General features: G+C 50.2%; 1 protein-coding gene across 1 annotated transcript in view; it reads left to right on the top strand.

Annotated features, from left to right (window-relative positions):
- LOC144132774 (endoribonuclease Dicer-L-like) overlaps positions 1-20,611 on the top strand; it is a 67,511-nt gene that overhangs the window by 32,354 nt on the left and 14,546 nt on the right. Inside the window, exons 13-16 of the mRNA XM_077665422.1 lie at positions 2,642-2,821; positions 16,178-16,391; positions 16,767-17,905; positions 18,473-18,643. Coding sequence (XP_077521548.1) covers positions 2,642-2,821; positions 16,178-16,391; positions 16,767-17,905; positions 18,473-18,643 — 1,704 coding nt within the window. The remainder of the gene's footprint in view (positions 1-2,641; positions 2,822-16,177; positions 16,392-16,766; positions 17,906-18,472; positions 18,644-20,611) is intronic.

Genomic DNA, 20,611 nt, shown 5'->3' with positions numbered 1-20,611 from the left:
CGTCACTTTGCGCTGCGCTTTGTTTTTCAGTGTCCTGCAGCAAGTTTTTTTGGAACGCGTAGAAACGAGTAGCAGTTTCATCACTGAGCTCCGCAGATGCGACAAAGCCACGAAGCGCGTCCAAAGCTTCGAGTGCACCATCAGTATTTAATGGCCGACGATCGCCGCTGCAATCTCCGGCGTCTTGGTTGTCATCGTCGTCGCTCTCCTCTTCAGCGGTAACATGTGCTGTGGTGTCTTGGACAGTGCGTAATTCGCATGTCGCCAGTTGGTTGTCCGCCGATACAAACTCTTCCGGAGACGCGTCGATGTTCAGGCCACCCCAGTCCGGTATGTTAATCTCTGCACCGTCATTTTGATTTTCCACCGTATCAACAGACGCACAAAAAAAGCCACACTTCTTGAAGCAGTTGGCGATGGTTTTGGGCTTGACGCGATCTCATGACATCGCCAGAAAATGGATAGCATCAAGAAGATCCACCTTCAAGCTGGCATCTTTCCGGTCAATCTTGGCCAGAAAGCGTCTGACCAACAAGTTCCTGAAGTGAAATTTGACATTTCTTACGATTCCTGCATCCAGGGGCTGCCCGTGACTGGTGCAGTTGGGCGGCAGGAAGATTACTTTCACGTTTTGCAGCCATGAAGTATCGACAGGGTGTGCGGCACAATTGTCGAGAAATAGAAGAATTTTACAGTTCTCAGCATGCATCCGGGCATCCAGAACGGTGAGGAACTCTGTGAAAAGGGCTCCAATCATCCATGCTTTCCTATTCGCTTTGTAAACGACAGGAAGGCGAGGGTTATGTGAGAAGCAGCGTCGCTTCTAGAACTTGCCAGTGACAGTAGGCTTAAGCTTCTCAGTCCCATCAGTGTTGCAGCACAACAATACGGTGACTCTTTCTTTGCTTTTTTTTTTCCTTTTTGACGTCTCACTTTTCATGCTAAAACTTTTCTTGGGCTGAAGGTTGATGAACAGTCCAACTTCATCTGCGTCGAACACGTCCCTTGGCTGGTACTGAGGAATCACCGCCGGCTGAGTGAAAAGCCAGTAGGAGACCTGATCTTGATCGGCAGACTTCCCTTCGCTGGAAACAATCTTATATGATGAAACGGTGGATCCACCCGGCCGAAGCTTTAAAATCGTTGATGCCCAACGAGAGTGCAATCTCATCTGCTTTCTCGGGAACAACATTCCCGTCCACGTTCACGCCTGCCGCCCTTACTTCTCTGAACTGTGCCAGTAGAATCTCTTCCATCTTGCCATGCTGGGTGCCCCTTGTTTGTTTCACGCCGGCGCCAAAGACTTGTATGTTCTTACGAATTTCCTCTCGCTTACTGACGAAAATGTTCAGCATGGAGACAGGCAAACAAAGTTCGCATGCCAGGTCCACATGTTTCTTCTGCGGATTTTCGTTGACTTTTGCGAGGATGTTGAGTTTTTCTTTCAGTGATAATGCTTTCCGCTTCCTGGACATGGTGAAGCGCACGGGTGAAATGCGGCAGCAAAGCAGAAGAAACGACAAGTGCGAACAAGTGCAAGCGGAATGCTCAGAACACCAAAATGGCAATGAGAAATGGCAAGCACAAAGCCGACAAAGCCTACAGCGCATTGTCAATGCACGTGCCAATCGCTGCTTTTTGGTTACGGGATTTTAACGTGAGTACTATGTCTTAGGGTAGATGGCGCTGAAAACCGCCGGTGCGCTTCGATGCGTTTGGTGCACGAGCTTGCGAACATTGCTCCCAGAGGCCGCCACACTGCTGCAGGCGCTTTGCTGGGGCACGGCCGGGCTTGAGCCAAGCCAGGCCGAGCCTCGAGCATACAAAGCGCGCGTCGCCACCTCTCCAGTCCAATCGTGCCTGGGGTTTCCCTCGATGCGATAATTGATAATTTCAGTAGCTGTGCCCACCCGCTGCAAAGGACTGGCTCTGATGTCATCATCATTATTGAAGCGATGTGGTTCTTACATGTATCTAGCAAAGGTCACGTCCAACATCGAAAATCGGCCACAAGCGCTAGGAGAGTTACGACTGCTTCAGCTACTGTCAGACCCTGCTAGGACACTTTTGCTGCCTCCTGGCGCGAGAATCGAAACTGCGCGAGATTTACAGACGTTTCCACAATCGTATTACCCAAACCCACGTGGAAATACAATCGTATTAGCCATACAGAAAGGCATTACCTCTATAGGGCATCGGCCGGGAACAAAAAAAAAACGTATTATGCCAAAAAACATATTTAGTAGAATTGTATCAATGAGATTTCACTGTAGCTTTCTTTTGTAGCTGGTTGGCTGCACTCTGTTGGATGGTAATGAGTAATTAGTGCTTATTGCTTGTTGGTGCCTTGAAACTTAGCAAAGTGCCTGTGACCACTTTTTCCACTTGTCCTCATTCAAAATGAGGACACAGGAAACTAGGATGGTTAATTGGCACTGTTGGTAGCAGCTGTTTTTTTTTTTTTGGCGCTCTATAACTCGAACTTGAAGGGTACTGAGAGTATGTTTTTAATTAACAAGGTCACGCTGCATTTTAGCCACTTAAGTTGAGGTACGCTTTTGATAAGCTAAGCAGATTTACAGGGTTTCGTCATATTCATGTATTATTCTTCAATGCTGCGTTTTTTTTTTCTATGCTTCAGGTGTGCAAGCTGTTTTCCAAGGCACGGGTCCTGGTTCCCGGGCGATACCGCCTGCACGTACTGACATCAGAGCTAGTGTCTGTGGCATCTGAGCTCCAGAACTGGCGACAGGAGAAGGTCTTCGACCCACAAGATTGCCCCCTGTGGTTCGGCCTGCTACTTCACGATGACATGCCCAGTGTAAGGCCAACACGCCTCTCAGCGTCCATTCTTGTCCAAAAGAGCGCGCAGCACTCGTAGATTTTCTTTGTACAGTAAAATCACGTTACTGCGAACATCAGATTAACGAAATTTTCAGATTTACGATTTTTTTTTAAATCCCCGCCAAAATGCCTATACTTTCAATGTAAAAAACTTTCAGTACTACGAATTTCAAATTACCGAATATTTCAGAATAACGTATGTAATTTAATCTCGCATTCGTCGCAAGACGCTTCATTATTACGAAGTTCCGTCGAAGTTCCGTACCAAATCCCTGAAGCTGACGCCTGTCATCATCATCCGAAGCATCAGCTATGCCCTGGGGAACTCGTTGCAACGGATACAGCCCCAGCGGTATCGCCATCACGCGAGTGTCGCGTTGAATGAATATAGGCTAGGCGGCGCAAGCTGCCGCCCGATACACAGGGTAAGGCCATTATCATCCATCCAGCGTGTGGTCACATACTGCGCAGTAGTCTTAAGCCTATTCAGCGCAGTGTCACCACGTCGACATCGAACGTTAAAATCTGCAAAGTTATCGGCGTTGTGATTGTGTTGTGCATTAGCTTTGCTGACAATGAGTTCTCCTGGCCCCCGCGTTAAAAAGAAGCGACGCCAGTTTTCGCTTAAAGAAAAAGCAGACATTCTGTCGCAGCTGCTGGAAAAAAGCAAGCGGACTTGTGCAGGGAGCTTGACATTACACCGTCAACAATGGCAACGATGCTCAAAGATCGGGACAAGATCATAAAACTACATCGAGATTCGCAGCCGGCTCCCTCAAGAAAACGTCTGCAGCTGGGCAACTACCATGGACACCGACTTATGTGGACAGCGGCTTTCGAATTATGTGGATAGCGACAGCGCGGCGGCTACATCCGCGGAACTCACCACCGAAGACATCGTGAATCAAGTGCGTGAGCAAGAAGAACGTAGTAGCGACGAAGACAATGCCGACACTGGATCAGCGCACGAAGAGGAAGAGATTGTTTCCGGCTCGGATGTCCTAGTCTTTCTAGAGAAGACCCGATCATTCCTCTGGCGCTGCAAAGATGTTCCCGATGACGTGCACAGGAAGGTCGAGGATGTGGAGGCGTTCGTCCTGCAGCGCTTGTCGTCTACTCGCCAGAAGAAGATAACAGACTTCTTCAAGCAATAAATTGTAGTTAAACTGTGCCCAGCGTTATCGTTTATTATTTACTTACCAACATGTAAATCTGCTGCAAAGGTACGTAATTTTAGTTCTTGTGATGCATTACTGACATCAAAATAATGGTTTTTCAGTACTACGATATTTCAAAATAACGATTTAAATTCGGCGGTCCCGTGAAGTTCGTTGTAACGAGATTCTATTATAGCAATTTGTGTAGCTGAGGATCTTGCATGCACTTTTGGAGCAAGAGCTCCGCTAAGTCGTGTTTCGCCAAGGTCATCGGGTGTCGCAGTTTGGCCTTCAGCAGGAGGAGTGCCGGAGGTCTGGTTGTGACATCAGAGCATGTGACTCGCCGCTGCTCTGACTGCGGTGCACCAACCACCGCTTTGCCAGATGTGGTCATGTGATTATGCATGTGACTTGGCATTCATGTAAAAGGCCACAGAAAGGGGTGTTTGAGCTTGGCTTTAAAATGCTTGCACTATGTAGAGTACAGGCCACTGAGCGTCTATGCCGTGTATGAGACCTCGAAAGCGAGTGGGAAATTTTACAATACATTTTTAAAAACTCCCGCTTTTGCACCTCGCGGCGACACGCGGTGCCGGGCGTTCGTATGAAAACCTGGCAGATGACGTCACATCTTGCAAATAACGTCAGCAGCCAGGGGTTATCATTGGTTCACAGCGCCAAATTCTTTCAGACATCATGCGCTACCGCGGCCGCGCCCACTCCGCGCGCGTCTCATCCGGCGGAGGTAGGGGAGAGGCAGAGTGAGTGGGGCCAGCGGAGGAGCGCCGCCGTTTTGGCGTATGAGAGGAGAGGGAAAGGCGCAAAGACGCGGAAGTTCAAATTTTGTCTGCATATAACTCAGCTTCCACAAAACGCATTAAAATAATTCTTGCTGGGGATAATTATGAACCGTCGTCTTTTAACACCCCAGACATATCGCACCTTTATTGAGACCCCCCCTTTCTGGGTCCGATGCCGCTCTCACATGCAGTTTCGCCATGGATGATAGCCTGACTGGCAGTGTGCCTAAAACGTGTTTAGACTTTGAAATGCATTTCGCTTGGTTAGGCGCGTTTCGAGCATCTAACCAAGCTTAGACAAGTCTAATGGAGTTTTCACTCTTGTCTCACTAGGCTTATACGAGTTAAACCACTGCCAATTTTTTTGTGTGTGTTCCTGTGTGCGTACATCAACATCAACAAGTGCTCAAAATGACCTCATCGCTTAAATTGTGCTTCTTGTGCGGCTTTTTCAAAGGGCTTTGTCCTCCTTTGGCTGCAAGTTTAGCATAACAGCACATGGGAATCCTTGCATTTTGTCTCCATTGAAATATGTGCAGACAGTAGTTGTTATTAATGCATTAGCACTTTTAGTGGCCATTTCCTGCATTTAGCCGCCGTTCGTTAGCTTTTTGTTTGTCAAAAGCCTGCTTTGTAGCATGCTGCCCACCAGTTTGGGGGCAGCCTAATGTTACGTTTCGCCTACGACGCGCGGTATAGCCGGCGCGGATGCAACAGACGCCGCGGCTTCGTTCAAAGTGGCGGTCATTTTGGGCCCGTTCAGTGCTGCCGTAACGCCTCCCGCCAAGCGCGTCCAGGCAGGTTTCAATGCCACGTGTCGTCGCGTGTGTGTGTGTGTGCATGTTGGTGCCCACGCTTGTCAAAGCGCGGCAGCCGGGGAGAGGAGCTCCCCAACTGGGAGGCGAGGAGGTCTGACCGGCGCCGGCCCGGCGGACGCGTCACTTCACGTCTCAACATGTCCGTGCGTCGCCGTCTCGTGCGTCTCATCCCAAGCCGTTCCTTCTTGCCCTCGACTCCGAGGGTATAAAAGCCGCTGCCCCGGACGCCAAAGGGAGACTTCGATTTCTTCCTTCGAGTAACGTGGTCGCCCTGACCGGCTGCTCTTTTGCGATGCCAGAATAAACAAGTTGTTCTGTTGCCAGTCGACTCATCCTTTGCCGGGGACCTTCGGATGTTTCCAGCTGTGCCCCAGGCCGCCAGGCCAACGCTACCGTTGGGGCTTGCAACCCATTTGCAACAACTGGTTGCCAGCGGTGAGATCCCGACAACGGAGGCCAGCAGCGAAGATATGCGGTCAACTGTATGCTGAGCAGCACAACGACCATCCGGGAGCAGTGCAACGAGCCCTGTGTGATGACTGGTTGCCTGCAGCGGAACGACTGCTCTGAATTCTTGGCTGCGAGGTTTGGTGAGTGCGGGACTTTCTTCTTCTGAGTTTTGCCAGGCTTTTGTTAGTGTCAGAAACAGAGCTGGTAATTGTGGTTGTCGTTGCTGCCGGGTTAGTTTGCGGCAAGACAATAGTAGGCAGTAGAGAAATCAGCATTCGGAGCAGCCATGGATTTGAAGTCGTTGCGCAAACCGAAATTGCTGGAGCTTGCAAGAGAGTTGGGTCTGGATGTCTCAGACAAACTCAAAAAACCAGAACTGCTAAGGGCTATTCTTGAGTTGGAGGCTGAGGATGACGAGCTGTCGGAATGCCTTGAGACCATTGAGGAGAGGGAACAAAAAGAGAAAGAGAAAGACGAGCGCGAACGTAAAGAACAAGAAGAAAAAGAGAAAGACGAGCGCGAACGTAAAGAGCAAAAAGAGAAAGAAGAGCGCGACCGTCAACACGCTTTGGAAATGAAGCGTCTCGAGGTAGAGATGGAACGCGCTCGTAATGGAAGTCAGGCACACGGTGCAGGAGAATGGGTATCGTTCAAAATGACTGACCTGATGCGGCCGTTTAAGCTTGGAGAGGACATTGGTTTGTTCCTGGTTAACTTTGAGCGAACGTGCGAGAAGCAGGGGTTCTCTCAGGAAACGTGGCCACAGCGCTTGCTCACTTTGTTACCTGGCGAGGCTGCCGACGTAGTCGCTCGCTTGAAGAGAGAGGAGGCAGAGGATTTCGACCAAGTGAAATCGAGTCTGCTAAAAAAGTACAGGTTGTCAGCGGAGGCGTTCCGTCGGAAGTTTCGGGAAAATGAAAAAGGCAGAAGCGAGTCATATACAGAGTTTGCCTACAGGCTTATGTCAAACATGCAGGAGTGGCTCAAAGAAGAGAAAGCGTTTGGTGACCACGAGAAAATTCTGCAGTGTTTCGGGCTAGAACAGTTTTATAGTCGGTTACCTGAGAACGTGCGGTACTGGGTCTTGGATAGGCCAGACGTTAGTACAGTGGCTAAAGCCGCCGAGCTAGCCGAGGAGTTTGTGACGCGTCGGGCTCGCGGAGCTAAGGACGGTCAAAAGGGTGAATTTGGCTCCAAGTCTGAGAGGCCGAAGTTCACACCCATGAGAGCAAGGGGGGACACACGTAGTGCGGATGCGTGTGAAAGCAGTCCGACCGAACGTAAGGAGACTGCGGCAGCTGAAGCCGAACGCAGAAAGCGGTTCGAGACGAGGCAAGCGCGCGTGTGTTATACGTGCCAGAAGCCGGGTCACTTTTCGGCGCAGTGTCCAGAAACAAAAACAAAAGTTGTGTTTTTGTCATTATGCAGCACTGACGAGAACATGAAGCTTCTCGAGCCTTACATGCGAGACTTCCTCCGGAACGGGAAAGAGTGCCGAGTGCTTCGTGATTCCGCAGCTACAATGGATGTAGTTCACCCATCTTACGTAGAACCCGATATGTTCACGGGCGAGTGCGCATGGATCAAGCAAGCCGTGGAAGCTCACAGCGTGTGTCTGCCCGTAGCAAAAGTGGTTATTGAAGGACCTTTCGGAGCAATTGAGACGGAGGCCGCAGTGTCATCTATGCTGCCCCCCCAGTACCCGTACCTATTTTCGAACAGGTCTGATCACCTACTGCGCGAGAAGGGGCTTTTGTTTGGTGAGGCTAGCGTTCAGGCCTTAACCAGATCGAGAGTTCGGGAGCTCGCTGCAAAGGCGGTAGTTGCGGGGCCGACGTTGTCGAACAATGAGAAAGGGTCGGAGGCGCAGCAAGCTGATACTCAGAGCACGTCCGAACTGAATAAAATTGAGCCTGTAGCGTTGAAGGCACCAGGTACTGGAGAGGAAATGCCCGACACGGGAAAGTTAGAAGAGCTATCTGCAGATTTGCTCATCGCGCCTACGTCCGATGGACTTAATAGGTTGCTAAAAGTCAGCCGGTCGGCTTTGATAGCCGAGCAAAAAAAGGATGGCAGCCTAGAAAACATGCGCTGCAATGTCAAGGAAGGTATCGCCAAGAAAAATGCTCGTTTTGTGGAAAGAGGTGGGGTCCTGTACCGGAAGTATCTAGACCGCAGAGGAGTGGAGTTCGATCAGCTGATCGTGCCTCAGTGTTACCGTCAGGATCTGTTGCGCTTGTCGCATGGCGGTTCGTGGTCCGGACACCTAGGAGTTAAGAAGACTAAGGACCGTCTCTTGCAAGAGTACTATTGGCCAGGGTGTTTTCGTGACGTAGAACACTTTGTGAGGACATGTGACACCTGTCAGCGGGTTGGCAAACCAGGGGACAAATCGAGGGCGCCGTTGAAGTTGGTACCTATCATTACGGAGCCTTTTAGACGGCTCGTTATTGATACAGTGGGACCTCTGCCGGTAACAGCCACGGGGTACAGACACATTTTGACTGTGATCTGCCCAGCGACAAAGTTCCCTGAAGCAGTGCCGCTTAAAGAACTCAGCTCAGTTGAGATAGTCAATGCACTACTGTCCATATTTGCGCGAGTTGGTTTTCCTGCGGAAATCCAGTCAGATCAGGGCACAGTGTTTACTAGCGCTTTGACGACAGCCTTTCTCGAAACGTGTGGGGTAAAGCTGTTACACAGCTCAGTGTACCACCCACAGTCGAATTCCGTTGAGAAGCTCCACTCCGTCATGAACCGCGTGTTGAGAGCATTGTGTTTTGAGCGACAAAGTGATTGGGAGCTGTGTCTGCCTGGGGTGATGTTTGCATTAAGGACCGCGCCGCATGCGGCTACGGGGTTTTCGCCAGCTGAGCTGGTGTACGGTCGCTCGCTGCGGTCTCCGCTTCGCATGCTTCGAGACTCGTGGGAAGGCAGGGGCGACGACCCAGTCGTGGTCGAGTACGTGCTTAGTCTCCTCGAACGCTTAAGAAGGGCACAGGAGTTGTCAGGTGAAGCAATGGCAAAGGCCCAGCAGAGGGCCAAGGTTTATTATGATCGGACAGCCAGGGCCCGTCGTTTTGAGGTGGGCGATGAGGTAATGATATTGCGCACATCGCTAAAAAACAAACTCGACGTGCAGTGGGAGGGCCCAGCACGGATTGTTCAAAAACTGTCGGATGTTAACTACGTGGTGAGTCTGCCAGGAAAACGGAAAGCACAGCAAGTTTACCACTGTAATCTGCTCAAACCCTATAGACAACGGGAAGCAGTGGTGTGTATGATGGTAAACGTTCCCGAACAGCTTCCGGTCGAGCTTCCGGGACTAGGCTCAGTGACGAACAGGGAAGACACTGATCAGGTCATTAGTGACTTAATCATTAAAGCACCGCTGTCGGCTGAGCAGAAAACCGAACTACACCAACTCTTACAAGAGTTTCAAGGTCAGTTCTCTGAGAGGCCTGGTAGGACTTCTGTCCTTACTCATGATATAGAACTTACCTCGCCAGAGCCAGTACGATCCAAGGCGTACCGGGTGTCACCCCGCCAGCGCGATATTATGGAGGCTGAGGTAAAGAAAATGCTACAGCTCGGTGTTATTGAGGCGGGTGAGAGTGATTATACCTCCCCTTTGATTTTAGTTGAGGTATCGGGCAAGGAACCTCGTCCTTGCGTCGACTACCGCAGGCTTAATTCCATCACTAAGGATCAAATTTATCCGATCCCTAACATCGAGGAGCGCCTTGAGAAAGTTAGTAGCGCTCAGTTTATTTCCACCCTAGATCTTGTCAGGGGTTATTGGCAGGTTCCACTTACAGAAGAGGCTGGTAGGTATGCGGCGTTCATTTCACCAATGGGAACATTCCGTCCTAAAGTTTTGAGTTTTGGTTTGAAGAACGCGCCATACTGCTTTTCGAGCCTCATGGACAAAGTGTTGCGGGGACAGGAAGAATTCGCTTTACCGTATTTAGACGACGTAGCGATATTCTCCGCATCCTGGTCTGAGCATATGGCACACTTGCGGGCAGTGCTAACCCGCCTGCGCGAAGCGGGCTTGACAGTCAAGGCTCCCAAGTGCCAATTAGCACAGGCCGAGGTTGTCTACCTCGGTCACGTGATTGGACAGGGTTGTCGCCGCCCCTCTGAAATAAAGGTGGCCGCTGTGCGAGACTTCCCGCAACCGCGCACGAAGACCGATATTTGGTCATTCTTAGGTGTCGCCGGCTACTATCAGAGGTACATCCCCAGGTACTCCGATATCGCGGCTCCCCTGACGGATGCTCTAAGAAAAACAGAGCCCCAAACAGTCGTCTGGAGCGAGACAAAGGAAAGAGCTTTTAGCGCCCTAAAGAGCGCCCTAACAAGCCAGCCTGTGCTACGATCGCCAGACTACACAAAAGGGTTCGTTGTTCAGTGCGATGCTAGTGAGCGAGGCATGGGCGTTGTACTGTGCCAACAGGAAAATGGAGAAACGGAACACCCCGTCCTGTATGCTAGTCGTAAGCTGACCTGTCGTGAGCAGCCGTACAGCGCCACCGAGAAAGAGTGTGCGTGTCTCGTGTGGGCCGTTCAGAAATTGTCATGCTATCTTGCCGGCTCGAGGTTTATCATTGAGACGGATCACTGCCCTCTCCAATGGCTGCAGACCATCTCTTCCAAAAATGACCACCTCCTGCGCTGGAGCCTCGCTTTGCAACAATATTCCTTTGAGGTGCGTTACAAAAAGGGGAGTCTCAACGGTAACGGCGATGGCTTAAGTCGAAGCCCCTAACGTGGGAATCCGCCTCAAAGTTGGTTGTTACTGATGTTTTCTTCCTGAGGCAGGATTTTTAACATATTGCTTTTGTTTAGTGTTTCAAAGTGATTATGTGCTTTCTAGTGCAATTTTCTAATTTGTGGACGCGTTCTGAGTGCTGCTTGACTACTGTAAGGAACTAGGCAGTAGTATAAAAGGGGAAAGAGCCTGGCAGAGCTTAGTGAGGGTTGTCTCGTGCTTGCTGACTGAGCGGTTGCGTTTCGGCGTAGTTCTAACGCTTGCTGGGAACGAGCACAAATATCGCAACTCTCCCGAAGTCACTTTGCAGTGCCCTGTGTGAACCTGAACCTGAGAACGAGGCCTTCTCTGTGCGCTGCGCTCATGCAACGCCGAGGGACGACAGATTTCGATTACGAGCATCATCGAGCGACATCCCTCTGGACAACGGATGCAGTCCCCTGACCATCGGGATCTCCTTCTCCCGGCGGGGCGGTCTGTTACGTTTCGCCTACGACGCGCGGTATAGCCGGCGCGGATGCAACGGACGCCGGGGCTTCGTTCAAAGTGGCGGTCATTTTGGGCCCGTTCAGTGCTGCCGTAACGCCTCCCGCCAAGCGCGTCCAGGCAGGTTTCAATGCCACGTGTCGTCGTGTGTGCGTGTGTGTGTGTGTGTGCATGTTGGTGCCCACGCTTGTCAAAGCGCGGCAGCCGGGGAGAGGAGCTCCCCAACTGGGAGGCGAGGAGGTCTGACCGGCGCCGGCCCGGCGGACGCGTCACTTCACGTCTCAACATGTCCGTGCATCGCCGTCTCGTGCGAATCATCCCAAGCCGTTCCTTCTTGCCCTCGACTCCGAGGGTATAAAAGCCGCTGCCCCGGACGCCAAAGGGAGACTTCGATTTCTTCCTTCGAGTAACGTGGTCGCCCTGACCGGCTGCTCTTTTGCGATGCCAGAATAAACAAGTTGTTCTGTTGCCAGTCGACTCATCCTTTGCCGGGGACCTTCGGATGTTTCCAGCTGTGCCCCAGGCCAACGCTACCCTTGGGGCTTGCAACCCATTTGCAACACTACCTAGCTGTGTGTGTGTGTGTGTGTGTGTGTGTGTGTGTGTGTGTGTGTGTGTGTGTGCGTGTGCGTGTGCGTGCGTGCGTGCGTGCGTGCGCGCGCGCGCGCGCATGCACTCATCTGTGGCAGGTTGTGATGATGTTACAAGGCCACGTGGCCTAAGTGGCAAGTAGACGATAAACAATGCAAAACAGTGGCCACACAGCGCTGGCGCACCTAATTCAGATTTGGCCTAACTACACAAATTGACAGTTGTTTTTTACTTCCTTAGGCGACTACTGTGTCAGGTTGGATGACCAAAAGAATTGGGGAATTGGCCTGCTGTATTGAGTGAGCGTGGTTATAGCCACTGGTGAATACTTTCCAGTTTGGTTTTGGAGTTCTTCTCGTGTAGTCTGGTTTTCTGGCATCCACCAAGCCTGGCAATACACTGCCGCAAAAGCCATATTTTTACCTTAAAAAGCCTATATATATATATGTATACATACATTATGAGCCTTATTTACACAAATGTAAGTCAACCCCCCCCCCCCCCCCCCCCACATTACATTTCTTAAAAAAAAATGGATGTCGTTTGCACTTGGCCTTTAATAATAGAACGCGATAGCACTATCTTCCGGTCTCTGCTTATCGGCAACTGGTATTGGCTGCCCTGCATGGGTGCGCCCGTGGGCACATTTCAAAACTAAAATGTATTAGTCACTAGATTACTCGTCCACACTTGCGCCGTCGTCCTCACTAGCGCTACCGCCATGATTGCAGCTGTGGTCTCACAGCTCGTCGTTCTAACATCGTCATGCAGCAAAATCCCGCCTTTCTCAAACAGCCACATCACGACATCACATGAAACAGCTGAAAATTTTATCTCGCTGCAGCTGCTACGCCTGTATCACTCGTTGCGGACGTCGAACTTGCAGCCTGGCGCGCACTTCGGTTCTTTGGTGCAAAGAATGACAGCCATCTTGAATGTAGCCGTGAACAAGCTCCGGTCGCTTACCAGACCCAGAGTGCAAATGGTGAATGACAAAGCACTACATTAAACACTTGTGAAACGTGGCCGACAGTAGTCAGATGTTTCAGAGCCAAAGAGAAACTACGCGTGAGTGGCGTCGGCTCTTCTGTCAGCTACCGACACTCCTTGGCACCGCTGTGCTTCCGAGTGGTTGTGCCGCCGCAATAAGAACAGCGGCCCTTCCGTCAACTATCGACGCTCCCTTGAGCGCCGAGTGCTTAGTTGAAAGTAAAAAGAAAGAGTAGAAAGCAAATGCGTTATCGGGCCGCCGCCGCTTATCAGCTGACGCAATCTGCGACGACGTGTGAAGAGTGGGCCGGTGCCAGTTTGCTGCTCATCGACAGCCACCATCGGCCGCCTCACGCGGGGTGGGGATGCTGGTTTTGTGTGTTGGCATAGCAGCTGCTCAAGGCCAGCACCAAGAGCAATGCGACGGAGACATGCAGCAAAAATGCAACCACGCTGTAGCATGCCTGATATCTCGTTTGTCTCGCCTTTATTTATGGTGCGATGCTTTGGTTTCAATTTTATGTCGAGCAGCGCCGTGATCCATGTCTGCGCCCCATAATCGACCGCCTCTGCAGCGCCCTTTCCGATCCTGCTCTGAGCCTGTTTGTGCTGCATCACGATACTCTGTAGAGTCGCAATATGCACCCTGATGGCGCCGACCTCTTGCTCGCCGTCCCGATGCACCTCCGTTTGACAGTACTTGCCCAGCTTCGTGACGGGCCTACTGCAGGGCACCTCAGCGTGTCCCACACGTATGACAGCGTGCGCCGGCGGTTCTTCTTGCCTGGCCTTTACCACTCTGTCCGTGGTTACCTTGCTGCCTGTGATCAATGTGAGTGCCGGAAAACGCCCCCGCTTCCGCCTCGTGGCCAGCTTCAGTCCATCGACATTCCGACTGACTCATTTTTTCGTGTAGGTCTTGATCTGCTTGAACCTTTTCCCACATCAACTCCCGGGAACAAGTGGATTGCCGTAGTGGCTGATTACACTACCCGGTACGCTATAACGCGCTTTATCGCGACCAGCTGTGCCTCTGATATCGCCGACTTTCTCCTCCATGACGCCATCCTGCTTCATGGCACTCGTTGTCAACTGCGTACAGATCGAGGCCCCTGCTCACTTTCTAAAGTGGCCCATGATCTTCCCCGCTCCTGCTCCACCCATCACAAGTTCACGACAGCCTACCATCCCCAAACAAACGGCCTTACTGAGCACCTCAACTGCACCCTGACAGACATGCTGTCTATGTAATATTTCTGACCACCATCCTGACTGAGACATCAGTTTACCTTTCGTGACGTTTGCTTACAATTCCTCATGCCATGATGCCACCAGATACTCCCCCTTCTGCCTGCTCTTTGGCCGTGACCCATTGCCACCCTTTGAGAACTTACTGCCTTCTGACCCTTCCACCAGCAGTTATGCTTGTGACGCTATTGCCCGTGCTGACGCCGCCCGCCAAATCGCTAGGGATCGTCTCCGTGCTTCTCAGTCCGCTCAAAAACGCTGTTACGACCTTTATCACCGTGACGTCCACTACCCTCCCGGCTCTCTGGTACAGAGGCTCCCTGCACGCCGTGTGGGCCTGTGTGAGAAGCTCCTGCATAATTATGTCGGTTCTTGCTGTGTCTTGAGGCAACTGAACAGTGTGACCTACGAACTCACGCCACTGCACCGCAACTCCTTCCGCGTCCCCGTCCACGCAGCTTGTGCACGTCACCCGTTTTAAACCCTACCTCTCGCCCACACCACCTTAGGACTCCCAAGGATTGTGCCTTCCTCTGTGCGGCAGAGGGAGTAGTGTTACGGTACACAGTTGCGAAGTGAAGAGGACGTTCTGTCGCTGGGCAGTTGACAACGACAAGGACGCTGCAGCTATACTCCATTTCATACATAAGGTGCAACGCTGTGAAAGGTACGGAAGTAGTCCCGACGGGAAAATAGAGGGAAGCGTGTTACTCCACGCGTGTTCTGTGCCCAAGTGGTCTGTGACACGAGAAAGCGACAGCGTGTTGTCAGCAATAACAGTGCATTTAATCAAGATCATCGCAAATGTGTCAGGTGTTAAGCCTACAGGAAAAGTATTAACTATGTTTTGCTCACCGCAAATAACGCACTACTTTTTGGTCGCGGATACAGGCAGCGCAAACAAGAGCGCTAGCTTTAACAGCGTTGCACATGATGTTTGAAACGGAGTATAGTGCTTGAGTGACTTGGGTTTTGGTGCGTCTTCTGTGTGCAGCCTATCGTCCCCTGCTGCTGAACTAACCCCGTAATATATATATATACACACATATATATATATATATATATATAGGTGAGCACCCTGCCACAAACACTTACACACACACATGTTCACACACATGCACACGGGAAGAGGAACTTCGGTCGCAACCCAAATCCCACCAATGGCATCACCTGCCATAGAAGGGCAGTGTCGCATTGCTAGACCGCTGCAGACTCCCAGTAATCTATGAATGGGGGGAAAGGACAAATTCCGCATATATGGACATTAAAGTGGCTGTGAAAGGGGGTCTTAACAAAGGTGCGATGTGCCTAGGATGCTAAAGGGCGCTGCTTCACAAACATCCTCCAGCAAGAACTTTTTTTAGATGCACTTCGTAGAAGCTGAGTTATCTGTAGTGAAATTTTGAATTTCCACGTCTCGTGCCTTTCCCTCTCCTCTCGTCACTTTTTGCACGCTGAAATGTCGGCGCTCGTCTGTCGGTCCCTCGCACTTGCCCACTCCGCCGGCTGCCGACGCGTGCGAACCAATGCTAGCAGTCTGCTGCTGACGTAATGAGCGCTACATGGCATAACGAGCTCGAATGCTGACGTAACAAGCGCGGACTTGGCCGAAAGCCCAGCACTGCAGGTTGCCGCTAGTCGCAGATGCGGGGGTTTTTAAAATTGTATTGTAAATTATCAGCTCGCTTTTGAGGTCTTGTACGCGGCATGAACTCTCGTTGGCCTGTACTCTACATAACGCGAGAATTTTATAGCCAACCTCGAGCACCCTTTTCAGGGACCCTTTAACCCATTATCGCTATCCAAACTACTGCCACCCGTGAGCACTGGCTCTGAACGCCAGAACCAAAGTGAAAACTGAACTGCTAGTGCACCGAATTCACATTTGGCCTAACTGTGCAAATCGACCATCATTTTTCTTTTTTTTCTTAGCAATATGATATGCACTAGTCTCTGACTTCTGCGACAGATTGAGATTGCCATGTCTTGACGATGGTTGCAACTCATTTGCTATTGCAGTTGCCGTGCTTTCCCATCTTCACGCGGTCCGGCGATGAGTTGGTGTCGGTGTTGAGGGCAGGCACTGTGAGCCTTTCTGCGGTGGAATGTAAAAAGCTGCGGCGCTTTCACCGCCTCATCTGGGACGACGTGCTGCGGATGAAGGAGAGGCCACTGCTTGTCTTCAACATGAATTCTGCACCCAGTGGTCCCATCATCGCTCCAGTGTTAAAAGGTGAGCAACAAAGACAGATTGCCAACACACTTGTTGGAGGGCATATTGGCGTGCCAAGCATTTTATTTGTTTTAACATCCCTGATGTTCTTGTAAACTATTGAACAAGATAATTTGATAAATAAATCTTGTATTTATGAGGCAGGCATAACAAGACATGAGTGAACTGAAATTTAAAATTTCATCCCACATAGTGTGTGGACATTTACCATAGCTTGCAAACGTGAACAAGTTGTGAAACAAACATTATTGTTTGTGTGGAGAAAGTGATCTGAAACTGTGGAGCTCTGCCTGAGAAAGCTGTTTTGTGTGGTCATGTGAACTCCAGCTCCTAGTCGCCTAAGTGCGCTTACCAGTCACTGATTTGTCTGTGCAGACGAGGATGCTGCTGTGATAGATTGGTCCTTCGTCGACGTTGTTCTCAAAGGGATGAATAGAAGGCCCGTGCCCGAAACTGGCTACAAGTTTGAAAGCCACGTCTTTGACGATGCCATAGTGGTTCCTCGTTACACGCCTCCGAACTACAAGCACCACACGTACTACTTGAAGAGGATTCGTCATGATCTCAACGTTGACAGTGAAGAGAGTAAGAGCACGTTCCGCGAATACCTCACCCATGTTCACCACTTGAATGTGACCGACTCCACGCAACCGTTGCTGGAGGTGTTCTTCACCGAAGTCCGTCTCAACCTTCTGACCCCTCGCTACCGGAATCGAAAGGGTGACGTATTCATCAAGAAGACAGCGACGAGCAGGCGTGCCGAGCTGCGCGTTCCAGAATTCTGCGACGTCCACCCCGTCCCGGCAAGCCTCTGGCGCAAGGCAGTCTGTCTTCCCAGTATCCTATACCGCCTCAACCAGTTGCTTGTCATGGAAGAACTCCGCTCCTCCATTGCTGTCGAAACAGGCATCGGACTACGGACTTTCTCAGGGCCATGGCCGAACCTAGACTTCCAGAGTGCTGTGTCGAAGAGCGCTTCGATCAGCTTCGCGGCTTACGATGAGGTGGAGTTTGGCGCTTTGCTCGCCAGCCATGGCAATGTGGATGAGGTTCGGATGCCTCGTTTGTCCCGGTCATTTGAGTACCAGCCCAGGCTCAACGGCAATCCCGGTCCGAGCCCTGGCCTCTTGCTGGAAGCAGTGACGTCTGCGAAGGCAGGTGATGGTTTTGACCTCGAGCGCCTCGAAGTGCTGGGCGATTCGTTCCTGAAGTTCACGGTGACCATCGACTTGTTCTGTGCCGCGACGTCCGCACAGGAAGGACTGCTGACTCAGACACGTGCCCGCGTTATCTGCAACCGTAACCTCCACAACCTTGGGTGCAAAATGCACGTGGGGTCAATGGTGGCACAAGAACTCTTTGTGCCACATCGGAATTGGCTGCCACCGGGCTACTGCATTGAAGGAGGGGTGGAAGACACGTTGATGGACACTGACTTCGTCTTCTGGATCATTCAGAGAGACACCAAGATTCTGGAAAAGTTGACGACAGAACAACTTTATGGGGCTTATCAGGTAAGTAGCATTGGGTCGAATGTTACATCATACAGCAGTTGCGCTTCGGCGCTGATCAAAACTGATGGCATTATTACTTTTTTATTATTGTTATTATTATTCGGTAAGAAAATTAATGACAGACACGAGGAAATAAAAAAGGAATAGGCTGATAACTACCGTGAAGAGCACTGCCATACTCTTGCTTTACAAGTTTATTTCCACACCGACGTAAAAAAGAAACCTGTAAACTTTTAAGCAATGGCTTAATCTGTTTGCCTTTACCCTTGCCAGATGTGTAGTTCACTGTGAGTGCAGCCCTCCAACATTTCACCGATGGTAGTGTATGCTTAACGACCCGACAGACGGCAGCACCTTTGCGTGAGCTTCTTAATTAACTTGAATTCAGTTTTCTGTGGGCCATTCTTTAGCCATCGCCAGCTGTTTAATCACTTCTGGGTCTGGCTGATATAATGCCGTTTTATTAGTTGCCAGTTATAAGATGTTGGGGGCTACTTTCACCAAATGTTTACGGTGCTAATTGTGCGAATAATAATAGTAATGTCTGTCATGCTCTTGTGGACGCAGGAATACCAGGCTGCAAAGGAGCAGCCCAACTACATTCCGCCGCCCCGCGACACATCTGGGCCTGTCCCAATCTGCATGACGTCACAGCTGCCGGACAAAAGCGTGGCCGACTCTGTGGAGGCCATCATCGGCGCCTACCTGCTCGTTACCGGCCCTATCGGTGCTCTGAGGGTAAACCATGCTCATCCTGGAGTACAGTAGAATCTCAGTGATGCAGGTGTGACGAGGCCATTATAAATATTCGTATTACCTGAAAAATCGTATAAAAAAGAACTGATCAAATCTTGAGAAATCCATTCACACAGATTTACTTCTGTGCGTACTGTGTGGTTGGGGATTGCAGCATCGGCTATGCGTGGATTGTGTACCTCTGCTCGCTGCTTGTTCCAGACACCAGGTTGTCTTTTCAGTTGTTTCAATCAAGGAACTAACACCAAATATTGGTTGTGTGTTCTATCCTTCTAGTAATCCACTGCAAGTACATCAGTAAACTTAATTGCCACTTGGAATCCACCTATTCCAGGCAAAGAATTTGATTGAATTTCTTTTCTCATGTTTTTTTCAGTTCCTAGAGCCAAATGTTGGCTATGATGTCAGGGCCTTCATGTCATGTGAGGCATAAAAGAAACTACGATGTTATAGCTAATCACTCATTGTCATTCCACCTCTTGGGACTGGCTAGCATACGAGTCAGAGTGAACTGAAACGACAAAGCTGAGATTAAAGCATGGTTTTTTTATGCAGCACGTAACGCAGACTGAACCTTGACGTCATAGCTGCTGTTCATCTGCTTAAACCAAAGTTGAAATGACATGAGATGGGAAATTCAGTTACAAATTATTTACTGTGCATAGGTAAATTCTGTGTGGTGGTCCATGTATACTAATGTCTTGCACACCATTTCAAAGAAGAAAACATGTAGCCAGAATTTTGGGTGTCAGTTGTGTATGGTGAGCCAGTGAGCACTGTGCACACACCCACCCATCTTTTGCATCCAACACCCCAGAGGGAGCACACTTTCATCTTTTCCACCCCACAAGAAGCATCTTCTATCTCTCCCCCTTTCTTTTCTCTGGCCACCACCCTGTCTAAAGCGAGGTGACTGTGGCGGGCGCCAAATGCTTATCCCCCTGGAGTCGAGTGGGAATAAGTTTTCTTGTGTCCACAAACTCCTCGTTTCATGTCAGCGGCGAACATAACAGTGTATGTGCTTTTTTTTATGGCAACATCAGGCAGTAACATTGAAGCATGCTGTAGGGTTTTGGATGTGAGTTGATAGTAAGACCATTAGCTCAGCATGTAAAAGAAAAGTGTTGAAAGTACTTTTTGTTGTGTTGCATGGCGTGCCTTTAATTTCCATTGTCAGTTTAATTAATTTAATTGTCCACAAACGATAAGCTGTCAGTCTAGTGCAGCATCTCGTGGCTTTTTTTTTTAGTGTACTTGTAAAAACCAGACAAGATGCACATACAAGGTTTTATGATAGAAATGTACCAATTACAGTGCAGTCCACTTATAGCGATATCGAAAAATCCAGAAAAAATGATTGTTATAACGATCATCGCTATATCTGGACTGCCATAAAAATGGCTGCCAAACATACCTTTGTAGCTCCTGACTCAACTTTTACACTTGCGCTGAAGAACAGTAATTGCAGAACGTACGATTTGAGAAACAATGTGTTTATTTGTCAAGTTTAACAAGCACCTCAAGCATTACGTGCGCTAAAGTAATTTGAGATGGGCACTTGCTTGTGTGGCAGTTGCAGTTTCACTACTGCAGTGTGCATTGCATCCAGCTGCTGTGCGTACACTGGCGGCAACCCTTTCGCGTTAATAAAGTTGATGAGTGATTCGATCTTGCACAGCGCACTTTGCGTAGTCATCGGTGTCGAAGGTGGGCCAGTGTCAATTTTGTCGTCGCTGTCGCTGCTGCCGTCGCACAACGCCGCACTCTGTCGTGACGACACATTCTCGGCGATCGCCTCATTGGTGACCTCCTCGCAGAACATAGCAGCGCTACCTGCGCTTAAGAACTCCTCCATGGACGTACCATTTCTGGAAGGAACCACTGGTAATGCCTCTTCAATGTCAGCATACAAAGGGTCCCTAACCCTTTTCCGTTGGTCGGCATGACCGT

The sequence above is a fragment of the Amblyomma americanum genome, chromosome 5, assembly GCF_052857255.1.
Source record: "Amblyomma americanum isolate KBUSLIRL-KWMA chromosome 5, ASM5285725v1, whole genome shotgun sequence".
NCBI classification, from domain to species: Eukaryota; Metazoa; Arthropoda; class Arachnida; order Ixodida; family Ixodidae; genus Amblyomma; species Amblyomma americanum.
The sequence above is the reverse complement of the archived record's forward strand: the minus strand, read 5'-3'. Positions and strand labels throughout refer to the sequence as shown.